A 12,276-nucleotide genomic window follows, 5' to 3' on the forward strand; every position below is an offset into this window, starting at 1 on the left:
TGAATTACAAATTATATAATTTTATTTTGTGCAATTTTTTTTTTTGCTTATGTGGTGCTGAGGAATCGAACCCAGGGCCTCAGGCATGCAAGGCAAGCGCTCTACCACTGAGCCACCTTCCCAGCCCCTAAATTATATAATTTTAAAATAAATAAAAAATTAAGCCTGGTGCTGGTAGCTCATGTCTCTAATCCAGGCTACTCCAGAGGCTGAGATCTGAGGATCAAGGTTCAAACCCAGCATAGGCAGAGATATCCATGAGACTCTTATCTTCAATCAAGTACAAGAAAACAGGAAGTGGCATTGTGGCTCAAAGTGATAGAGCACTAGCCATGAGTAAAAGAGCTTAGGGACAGGGCCTGGGTTGAGTTCAAGCCCCATGACCAACCAAAAATTAAAATTAAAAATTTAATGACTGCATTATTCTGAGTAAAAATGATTTCAAACACAACTTCTTATGCAGGGAAACTGCGAACCAAGTGTAAGGGCAGTAAAACCTTTTTAGATATGTATGATCCTCCGTAGGATTCATAGATACAAAGACATTCCTAACTTTTGACCTAGCAACTCCACTTCTAAGAATTTTTATAATCTCCCACAAAACTGGGGAAAAAGAGTAGATCTCTGAACCTAGAATTTATAAATACTTTACTAAGTGGGGAAAAAAAAAACCTACAAATCCATAAAACAAACATAAAACTTAGGAATATACTGGTCCAGAAAACATAGCCCACAAAAAGCAGTGTTACAAAGTAGAAAGATAAAGGTAAGGAACTATGACTACAGTACGGATAGTAAGCAAATGGAACAGAGTGAAAGGGTGTGTGTGAGGGAACCAAGAAAAATTCAGAAAAACTAGGCAAGAAGCAGGTAATGAAGGCCCTGAAATCCATGGTAAATACTCTGAATTTTAAGTACAATTAGAAACTAAAGTTTTAAAAGTAGGTTTGTGTTCCATATACATAAGTGTGTGTATATATACACATATATGTATATATGTATACATACATTTACATTCACACAGACGGTACTAAGGGTTTGAACTGCTTAATAGGCAAGGTATCCTACTGCTGAACCATGCATCTGCTGGTTATTTGAAAGATAGGATCTTGTTTTACTGCCCTGACACAAGCCTAGTTGATAATCTGCATGCTTTAGGCTCTCCATAGTTAACAGGATGACACACAAATACCACCACAATCAGCTTCCCTCTGTTGAGATTGGGTCTTGAAGTCTTTTCTGTTGGCTTTGTACTGCATTCTTTCATTCTTCATCTACAACATAGCTAGGCTTAGAGGCATAAACCAGGGATATCAAGCTTATAGTTTATTTTTATTATTGAAAATTATCATCCTTGTTTTACAAATGATAAAACTGTCACAGAGATACACCTTACTCAAGACCACACAGCCAGTAAATGCTGGTATCAAAATTATGACAGATGGGAAGGGGAAACAAAGGAGGAGGCTACAATGCTTGATAAGAAATGTACTCATTATCTTGCCCAAGTTATTGTAACCCCTCTGTACAGTATTTTCACAATTAAAAAAAAAAAGATTATGACAGGCCCAGTAGGCCTGCTACTGAGGACCACAGTTCAAAGCCACCCTGTTCTGGAAAGTCTGTGAGACTCAACTCCAATTAGCCACCAGAAAACCAGAAGTGGCACTGTGGCTCAAGTGGTAGAGCACTTGCCTTGAGCTGAGGAGTTCAGTAACAGTGCCTAGGCCTAGAGTTCAAGCCCCATGACCAACAACAATCACAAAAAAAGATTATGACAGTCTCTCAGTCCACTTTATATCAGCCACACCCTCTTGCCTTCATCCCTCAAAAAGGCTTTTTCTCTGCTAGGGACAACCTCCTTGGTGGCTCTTGAAAAAAGTCAACTGATACAGTGAGGCAAGCCTACAATTGGACTCCATGAATGAGAAGATTCAGAGTAATAAAGGAGAGACATATGGAAAAGCAAAACTAAGGAATAGCATGAAAACCACAACAGACAAACAGGACAGATGACAAATATGGCAAAACAGAAAAGTGGTAGAGCAAATCCAGAGGGAAAGTAGAAATATCCTCCACAAAGTAAGCCAATTACCTCTGTGACAGATCAGCAGACTGAATTATGGGACAAATCCACGCTTCCTACAAACATTAAACTCCAGTGCAGGAAGTTACCATGTCAGTGGCTCCCAGTGTAACAGGCCAGCATCAGAAAAGGCAGTCTTAATATCCCATTATCTCAGAGAACAACAGCTAGGTATCATCTTATGGGAGGGCCTCCAGCTTGAAACTGGGGTATCAGATTACATAAAGCTGCCTGCAGCTAACCAGGCCCTAGACTGATACACAACTGGAGCCTTGAAAATAAAGAAATAATTAGTGATCACTGTGATCTGCACACCTGGCCAGTGTCCATGTGGTGGACAACTGTCGTAAGTGGAAATTGAGAGTCAACTGGTTTGCAGTGAAAACAACTTCGTAGCCCTAGTGGTCACCATACCAGAAAACAAGACATAGCCTTCTACTGGTAGAGAGCTCAAATTACAGAGTGATCAGTTTTACAATGATTATTGGCTGGCACCTTGTGGCCAGACAGGCTTTGGGATTGAGCCACAACCTGGGAGGGCCTAGAAATTAAGGAACATTTGGTAATCGGGGAAGGCTGGGACACCCAGGCAGGGTTCAGGTGGCAGACTGCCATCAGAACATAGAGAGGAAGACTCTTAACTTAGGCACTGGCAGTTGGCAGCCCCACACAGCAATGTCATTCCCTGAGGGCTATTTCAACATAACAAAAGATCTAGCCTCAGCAGATAGACAGCCCAGACTACTGAGTGATCAGTTTACATTGACTGATTGCAAACAGCATGTGGCCAGACAGTCTTTGGGATTGAACCATAACCAGGAGGTTTAGGTCAGAAGAGAGTCAGGGTTTAGGGACTTTTGGGTTTCCCTATAAGTCTGAAGGACACATCAGAAAACTGGACACACTGCTGGGGGAGAGCTCAGATTTCAGGAGCTGTCAGATAGATCAATCTATATTAGCTTCTTATAAGCAGACTGCAGCTAGCAGGCCTAGAGACGGCCATACCCCAGGGGATGAAAGCACAGTAAAGGAGACAGCAGGAGAAGTAGTCTTAGAGTGAATGGGGTCTAGATGCAGACAAGTTGAAGATGCAAGACAGTACCAGAAACTCAGACAGGGAAGGGTTTGGGAGATCAGTGATCCTACTCTCGCAGCCCAGAGTAATTTCTAGTGCCTAAGATTTACAACTACAATAGGACCAAGCCCATGGATGGCAAGAGTGCTCAGCATCTACCAGCTATTTGGTGGCAGTGGCTTTTGCCAAGTGAGCTGAGAGCTTTAAGCACAGACTCAGGATTTACATCATTACCCGCCCCAAGGCTGCAGCCTTATCACTAGGTGACAAGCTGCTGGGTGGAATCTCAAAGAGGAGGTAGAGCACCTGAGTCCCTAAGATCTCCACTAATGGTACAGAACTCATAATCTAGGGGAACACCATGTGGTTAGTCCATCTGTGGTCTCTGGAGAACAAATCAGAGAACATGTGCGTAAAATGGGACCCTGACTGGCCCACAAACTAAAAAGTACTGTTCAACAAGCAATGGCTTCCATTACACAAAGAAGCGAAGCTTCAGAGGTGAAAGAGCACAGAATAGACTGCTGACCTTTAATCAGCCCCACCTTCAACTCACCTACCCCAACTAGTTCTCTTTGTTCTGAGTGGTACTGGGGGAGAGACCTGCTGCACTGAGTACATAGGACAAAGCTTGGCTAGTCTCTAATACAGCAGAGATAAACTACATTGCCAATTCTCCCACTACACAGTTGTTTGTGCACTGTGAACACTTTCAACTTCAAGACTAAAAGTGGTTAAAATATCCAACCAGCAAGTTGAGTAAATCTCAACACAGGAACATAAATATGGAAAACAACCCACCATAACACACAGTAGATACCAAAGAAGCCCAGCATTAAGGATAGCAAAAAAGTCCAAACAAAATCACAAGTATGATTGGAAGAATGATCAAAGAAATAAAATATAGAAGATAATAAATTCAGAGGATAAAAATAAAGAATCTCAAAGAGAATACAAATAAACAGCTGGATCAAGAAAGACAATGTAGGATATAAAAGAATAATTCAAAAGATACGGAAAACCTGTCGGGCGCTGGTGGCTCACGCCTGTAATCCTAGCTACTCAGGAGGCTGAGATCTGAGGATCACGGTTCAAAGCCAGCCTGGGCAGGAAAGACCATGAGACTCCTATCTCCAATAAACCACCAGAAAACCGGAAGTGGCGCTGTAGCTCAAGTGGTAGAGCGCTCCCTTGAGCTGAAGAGCTGAGGGACAGCGCCCAGGCCCAGAGTTCAAGCCCCACGACCGACAAAAAAAAAAAGATACGGAAAACCTGAAAAAGGAAAAAAGAAACAAATTCAAATTCAAGAATGACCACTGGGACACTGGTGGCTCAGGCCTGTAATCCTAGTTACTCAGGAGCCTGAGACTTAAGGATCACAGATCAAAACTAGCCAGGGCAGGAAAAGTACATGAGACTCTGATCTCCAATTAACCACCAGAAAACCGGAAGTGGCACTGTGGCTCAAGTGGTAGAGCGCTTGCCTTGAGCTGAAGTGCTGAGAGACAGTGCCCAGGCCCAGAGTTCAAGCCCCACGACTGACAAAAAACAAAAAGAAGAAAAACAAAAAAAGAAAGCTCCGTTAAGTCAAATAACTGTGGAAAAGTCTTTTCAGTGGAGTGAATTAAATGGAAGACAGAATATCAGGTTCAAATTTTAAAAATAGACATATAACAACAGTAGCATGAAGAATTAAGGATGCTGGTGGCTCACACTTGTAATCCTAGCTACTCAGAAGGTTGAGATCTAAGGATTATGGTTGGAAGCCAGACAGGGCAGGAAAGTCCCTATGAGATTCTTATCTCTAATTAATCACTCAAAAACCAGAAGTGGTGCTGTTGGCTCAAAGTGGTAGAGTGCTAGCCTTGAGCAAAAGAGCTTAGGGACAGGGCCCAGGTGTTGAGTTCAAGCCTTATAACTGGGGTGGGGGGGGTGGGGGAGGATGAGGGAAAAGAATTAGGAATAAAGAAAAGTAGATCATGAAAACACACTGGGTCACGATTAAGAAACAAAAGTTAAGAATCATGAACATTGAAGTTGTACAAACTAAAGCATTAGAAAACAGAGCTAGTGCTAGTAGCTCATGTCTATAATCCTAGCTGAGATCTGATGATCTTATGGTTCCAAGCCAGCTAGGCAGTAAAGTCCATGAGATTACATCTCCAATAAACTACTCAGAAAAAGCTGGAAGTGGTGCTGTGTCTCAATTGGGAGAGCATTAGCTTGGAGCACAAAGAGGTTCAGGGACAATGCCAGTCCCTGAGTTCAAGCCCCAAGTCTGGCAAAAAGAAAACAGGAGAAAATTTCCCAAATCTTGAGAAAGCAGCAGTCATTAAGACATGCAACAGACCAAACCAGACAAGAATTTTCCCAAGATATATCACAATTAAAGCATTAACTATACGGAACAAAGAAAAAAAAGTGAAAATTGAAGAAAGCACCAACTCACATACAATGGAAATAGCCCCTCAGAATAACAGCAGATTTCTCACCAGAAACCTTACAAGCAGGAAGGGCATAAAATGGTGTGTTTGAAGCCTGGGTATGCTAACCTGCATACTCAGCAAAGCTATCATTCAGAACCAAGAAATAAAAACCTTCTAAAATAAAAACAAAATTTATGACAACTAAACCACCCTTATAAAGGGCTGAAAGGAACCCTACATACATAAGAGGAAGATAAATGTAACCATGAAAAAAATGGGAGAAATTAAATCCTATCAGATGAGCAGATAAACAAATGAATAGGAAAGGACAAAATACTTTAAAAACAACTAAATGGCAGGCTATACTACGTATCTTTAAATCCTAATACTGAACATTAAATTCTCCAAACCACAGATATGTAATTCAAAGTTGGATTAAAAAGCATGATTAAACTGGAGGGTCACAGCTTACAGCCAATATGGGCAGAGAAAGCATGTGAGATTCCACTTTCAAAATAAACAACAAAACACTAGGCTGGAGGTATGGGTAAAATAGTGCCAGCTGGACAAGCAAGAGAAAAAGAATAAGGCCTTGAGTTCAAATCCTCACACCAGCAAAAATAAAAAGAAACATACCATACATACAAAAACACTGACCTAGAGTGAATGGATAGAAAAAAGACTGCCAGCAAATGGGCCTCAAAAGCAAGCTGGAGTATCTTTACTCATATTAGTAGTAGACTTCACATTAATATAAGGAACAAATCATCAAGAGGAAATAACATATATGTGCCAAATATCAATGTACTCAACCTCATGAAACAAAACACTACTGAACACTACTGGACTTACAAGCATGGATAGACCTAAATGCAATGACAATGGAAGATTTCTGTATCTCACTCTAACCAATAGGTAGGTCATTTGTACAAGAAAGTAAGCAAAGAAACTTTATAATTAAATTACATTACAGACTAATGAAACTAATGGCCAAATGAACTTGTGACATCTACAGACTATTTCATCTAATAGCTACACAATACACATTCTCAATAGCCCATGGAAGTTTCCCAAAAAAACATTTTAGAACATTTAAGCAAGTTTTAGCAAATATAAGAAAAATGAAATGACTCCCTATATTTTATCAGAATATAATGGATATAAAACTACAACACAACAGCAAAATATACAATAGAAATATGGAACTAAACAGCACATTGAATAATTGAGTCATTGAAGAAGGGGAAAAAAATTCTAAAAATTTCTAGAACCAAAAAATGAGAATACAACCTATCAGAATCTTTGAGATAAACAAAAGGCAGTGCTCAGAGGTAAATTTAGAGCCATGAGTACCTACATTAAAAAAATAAGAGCAGGGCTGGGAAGGTGGCTTAGTGGTAGAGCACTTGCCTTGCATGCTTAAGGCCCTGGGTTCGATTCCTCAGCACCACATAAGCAAAAAGAAAAAAGCCGGAAGTGGCACTGTGGCTCAAGTGGTAGAGCGCTAGCCTTGAGCTGAAGAGCTGAGGGACAGCGCCCAGGCTCAGAGTTCAGGCCCACGACTGGACCCCCCCCCCAAAAAAAAGATAAAAAATAAGAGCAATCACAAATAGCCTAATAATGAGCCTAAAGCTGCTAGAAAAAACAAGAATTAGACAAACCCTAAATAGTCAGGTAAAAGAAATAATATTGGCTGGGAATATGGCTTAGTGGTAGAGTGCTTGCCTAGCATGCATGAAGCCATGGGTTCAATTCCTTATTACCACATAAACAGAAAAAGCCGGAAGTGGCGCTGTAGCTCCAGTGATAAGAATGCTAGACTTGAGCAAAAGAAGCTCAGGAACAGTGCCCAGACTCTGAGTTCAAGCCCTACAACCAAAACCTACATTAAAAAAAAAAGAAAAAGAAGAAAAGAAAAACAAAGCAAGGCAAGGCTGGGAAGGTAGCTCAGTGGTAGAGTGCTTGCCTTGAATTCATGAGGCCCTGGGTTCGATTCCTCAGCACCACATAAACAGAAAAAGCGGGAAGTGGCGCTGTAGCTCAAGTGGTAGAGCATTAGCCTTGAGCTGAAGAGCTGAGGAACAGCACCCCGGCCCAGAGTTCAGGCCCCATGACCGACAAAAAAAAAAGTAGAGAAAAAACAAATGGGGCACCAGTGGCTCATGCCTGGCTGGAATCCTAGATACTTAGGAGGGAAATGACTAGGACTGTGATTTGAGGCTAGCCTGTGCTAGATGAAGAGCTAGATATGGTAGCACACATTTGCTATCCTAGCCACTAGGAAGCCTAACATAGATGCATCATGACAGGTTTATGTCCAGGAAGGAAGTGAGACTGTTTCTCAATAATTACCAAGAGGCTGAGTTGCAGTGGCCTACTCCTCCTGTAATTCAACTTACTCAGGAGGCTGAAATCTGAGGATCACAGTTCAAAGACAGCTTAGGCAGTAAACTCTGAAATTCCAAGAAGCCAGAAGTGGAACTGTGGCTCAAGTAGTAGAGTGCTAACTTTGAGTACAAAAGTTCAGGAACAGCATCCTGACCCTGATTACAAGTCCTGGGACAGTATTTAAAAAAAAAAAAAAATTTCCAACAGAAAAAAGGGCCAGAGGTCTGGCTTAGCAGTAAGAACACCTGCTTAGCAAGCTCAAGGATCAAAGTTCAAATCCTAATACTAACCAACCAAAAAAGAAAGGAAAAAGAAAATAGGAATATCACAACAAATAACAATGAAATCCAAAAGATCATGCATGAGGGATAACACTTTGAAAACCAACATTTGAATAATCTAGAAAATCTAGAGAAAAAGATATATTTCCAGACATAATTCACAGTAAAACTGAACCAAGAAGATATACACTATCTAAACAAATTTATAACAATTGAGACTAAAGCAGTAATAAGTAGTCTCCTAACAAAACCCAGAATTCACTTACTACTGAATTCTAGCAGACCTTCAAAGAAGACATCAGCACTCCTCAAATTTTGCATGAGATGAAAAAAGAAGAAATGATAGCAAATTCATTTTGTGAAATCAGTATCTCATTCATTTCAAAACCAGACAGGAAAGCAAGGCAGGGGGGGCGGGGAAGGGGGGGGCCACACACATACACACAGGCCCAATCTCTGATGAACACAGATGCAACATTTTTCAATGAAATACTTGCAAACTGAATTTAGCAATCCAAGAAACTCACATTGTGATTTGTTTCATCCTAGTATGCATTCAAATTGCATAGTATACATTCAAATTTGTTTCATCCTAGTATGCAAGTGAGTTGATATATACATATCAATAAACAAAATGCAGCTCATAAACAAAAATTGTATCATTTTAATTGATGCATAAAAGCCTTTGACAAAATTTAGCATCCTTATTAATAAAAGCTCTTAAGAAACTAGGAATAGAAGAAATATACCTCAACACAACAAAGGTTATATATGACACACCTCTAGCTAATATCATTCTAAACAGAAAAAAATTAAATCACTTTCCCTGGAGTGTAGGAAAAGACAAGGACCCATTCTCACTCATTATAGTAATGGAACTGATGGAACTGCTAACCAGAACAGTGTTAAGAGAATGAAATAAAAGAGATTCAAATAGGAAAAGAAGATATCCAATTACCTTTATTTACTGATAACATGATCCTATACCTAAAGCATCCTCATGACACCATCCCCAAATTCCTAGATTTGATAGTTTTGGAAATGTTAAGAGAATACAAAACCAACACACACACACACACACACACACACACACAAATTACTAGCTTTCCTGTACACCAACAATAAACAGGATGAACAAGAAATTAGAACAATTCCATCATAGTATCTTGGCATAAACAACCAAGAATGTGAAAGACCTCTGTAATGAAAACTATAAACCTGAAGGAAAATGAAGAAGACATCAAAAGATGGGAAGACTTTTTAACCCTGTGGGTTGAGAATCAATACTGCGAAAAGCAATCTACAGATTTAATGCAATCTCCACCAAAATCCCAATGTCATTCTCACAGAAATTAAAAATCCCATGAAAGCACAAAAGGCCCAAAGAGCCTATCTCCAAAATCAGGTAGGCAAAGAAGACTGAGGACTAGAACACACCAATATTTATAAGATTGGTGAACAGGATGAGAAGAAATGGACAATGAGGTAGGCACAAATATTTCTATGTGAAGGAAATCTATTGGCTAAGAATTGAAACCTGAGTTAGGTGCTGGTGGCTCACGCCTGTAATCCTAGCTTAGGAGACTGAGATCTGAAGATTCAGGGGTTCAAAGTCAGTCTGGGCAGGAAAGTCCATGAGACACTTATCTCCAATTATCCACCAGAAAACCAGAAGTGGCGCTGTGGCTCAAAGTGGTAGACCACTAGGCCTTGAACAAAAAGAGTTCAGGGCTAGCATCTACGCCCTGAGTTCAAGCAAGCCTCATGATTATCCAAAAAAGAACAGGAACCTGAGATTGTGGCTAAAAGACAGTAGGGAGGATGAGAATGATACCGCTATACATTTTCGGTCATCATTTACATACTTTTGCAATTTTATTGGGGCTGGAAAATAACAGCACACTATGGCTAATAAGAAACTCCAGCAGAGTAGGTGAAAGTGAGGATGTACAAGAGATTATTAACTGCACGAAAGAAGTCTTGGTTTTGAATGTATGCATTATCCTGCCCATGTAATTGTAACCCCTCTGTACAGTATGTTCACAAACAAAATAAAATTAAATTAAAAAAAATTAAAAAAAAAAGAAGTCTTGGTTTTGGCCATACGAGATAAAATCTGAGCTGGACACTGGTGGCTCTCATCTTGTAATCCTAGCTACTCAGGAGACTGAGATTTGAGGACAGCAATTCAAAGCCAGCCAGGAGAGGAAAGTTCATAAGACTCTGAATTGCATTTAACTACCAAAACAAAGCTGAAAGTGGAGTTGTGGCTCAAGTGGTAGAGCATTAGTCTTGAGCAAAAAAGTTCAGGGACAGTGCCTAGGCACGGAGTTCAAGCCCCAGGACCGGCCTCCTGGGCCCCCGACCCCTCCCATCCCCCAAAAAAGCTTCACAAGAGAAAATCTGAGTAACAAGTAGAGGAATCAGAATGTTAAGTATGGTCTCTAATAACAAATGAAATAAGACAGAACATGAGGATCAATGTAGATATGTTTGTAAAATTGAACATGAAAAAAATGATACCTGCATTTTTTTTTTTTTTTGCCAGTTCTGGGGCTTGAACTCAGGGCCTGGCACTGTCCCTGAGCTTCTTTTGTTCAAGGCTAGCACTTGACCACTTGAGCCACTGCACCATCTCCAGCTTTTTCTGTGTAGGTGGTACTGAGGAATTGAACCCAAGGCTTCATGCATGCTAGGCAAGCACTCTACCCCTAAGCCACCCTCCCAGCCCCTGAATTTTTTTTAAAATGCAGGTATTGACTGTGTAGCACCTGGTTGGCTGTGAATGCTCAATATTCCTGCCTTAGACTCCTGAGGTTAAGATTACAGGCATGTACCATTATGCATCATTTTAGTTGCATAATTTCTCTGTAAAGTTTGAAGTAAGTCCACAGATTGGAGTAGAAGCTGTAGGCAGTTTGCAGTGAGTAGAAGGGCACTCAATGGGAGAAGTGAAGAAGCATCTGTACTGCCAGACATTGATTCTGTTCAGGTTTTTGGTATAAATTAAATGTGACAGCTTCAATTGTCTAGGTGCAAGAAGAGATGGTAGATGGTTGGTATTTTAAAGGCCAATATAATGAAATAGGAGAAGGGTTAACAAGTCAAAGGCATTAGTAATTTTTATAGTCATTCCTTAGCACTCATTTTATGGCCTATTCGCCTTTCAAAAAATACAGTTTTCAAAGATTCTGCAATGTCTTCACTAATATAAAATCTTTCAAGCTTTCAATTCCATCTTACCTATGTCATATATTCCAATAACAAGTAGTTGCTAAGAATAATATGCAATACATGTTGTACTAATCCTTTAGCATTTGTATTGAGCACTGTTTATACCTCATTCATCTCCTCCCATCCACTCAGTAAGGTTGGGACAATTATCCCGATTTCACAGATGAGAAAACAGGGAGGTAAAACAGAATTGAACTGTGTTAAACAACAAATAAGTGGTAGCATCACTCATATTTCACAGCCTCTTTGTGTGTTTATGAGAAGAAGAAACATTCTATCAGTAGGTATGCTAACCCAAGTGCAGCTGACAGTTTATACTGCACAATATGAAGGCAAATTAGAACTATGATACCACTAGAATTTAGATAAAAGTAGATAAGCAAATATTTAATGAGTGCCATGGTTCTAGGCAATGAAGATGGTAAATTAAACAACAGTCCCTCACTTCATGAAGCATATATTCTAGTTAGAAGACAAGCACTAAACAAACAGAACAGCCTAAGATGGTGATTAAGGGACTGGGAACATGGCTTAGCACTAAGAGTGCTTGCCTAGCATGCATGATGCGCTGGATTCGATTCCTCAGCACCACATAAACAGAAAAACCTGGAAATGGCGTTGTGGCTCAAGTGGTAGAGCACTATCCTGGAGCAAAAGAAGGTCAGGGACAGTGCCCAGGCCCTGAGTTCAAGTCCCAGGAATGGCAAAAAAAAATGATGGTGATTAAAAGTTACAAAGAAAAACAGAGCTGCTGAAAAGAATAGGGGTAGCGGCAATTAATTCTGT

The 12,276-nt window shown here is 40.2% G+C and overlaps 1 protein-coding gene across 1 annotated transcript in view; it reads right to left on the reverse strand.

Annotated features, from left to right (window-relative positions):
- Braf (B-Raf proto-oncogene, serine/threonine kinase) overlaps positions 1 to 1,167 on the reverse strand; it is a 91,459-nt gene extending 90,292 nt beyond the window's left edge. Inside the window, exon 1 of the mRNA XM_013021563.1 lies at positions 1,069 to 1,167. Within this exon, the coding sequence (XP_012877017.1) occupies positions 1,069 to 1,167 (99 nt within the window). The remainder of the gene's footprint in view (positions 1 to 1,068) is intronic.
- Positions 1,168 to 12,276: the final 11,109 nt, after the last annotated feature.

Source organism: Dipodomys ordii, unplaced genomic scaffold (assembly GCF_000151885.1).
Source record: "Dipodomys ordii isolate 6190 unplaced genomic scaffold, Dord_2.0 Scaffold56, whole genome shotgun sequence".
NCBI lineage: Eukaryota > Metazoa > Chordata > Mammalia > Rodentia > Heteromyidae > Dipodomys > Dipodomys ordii.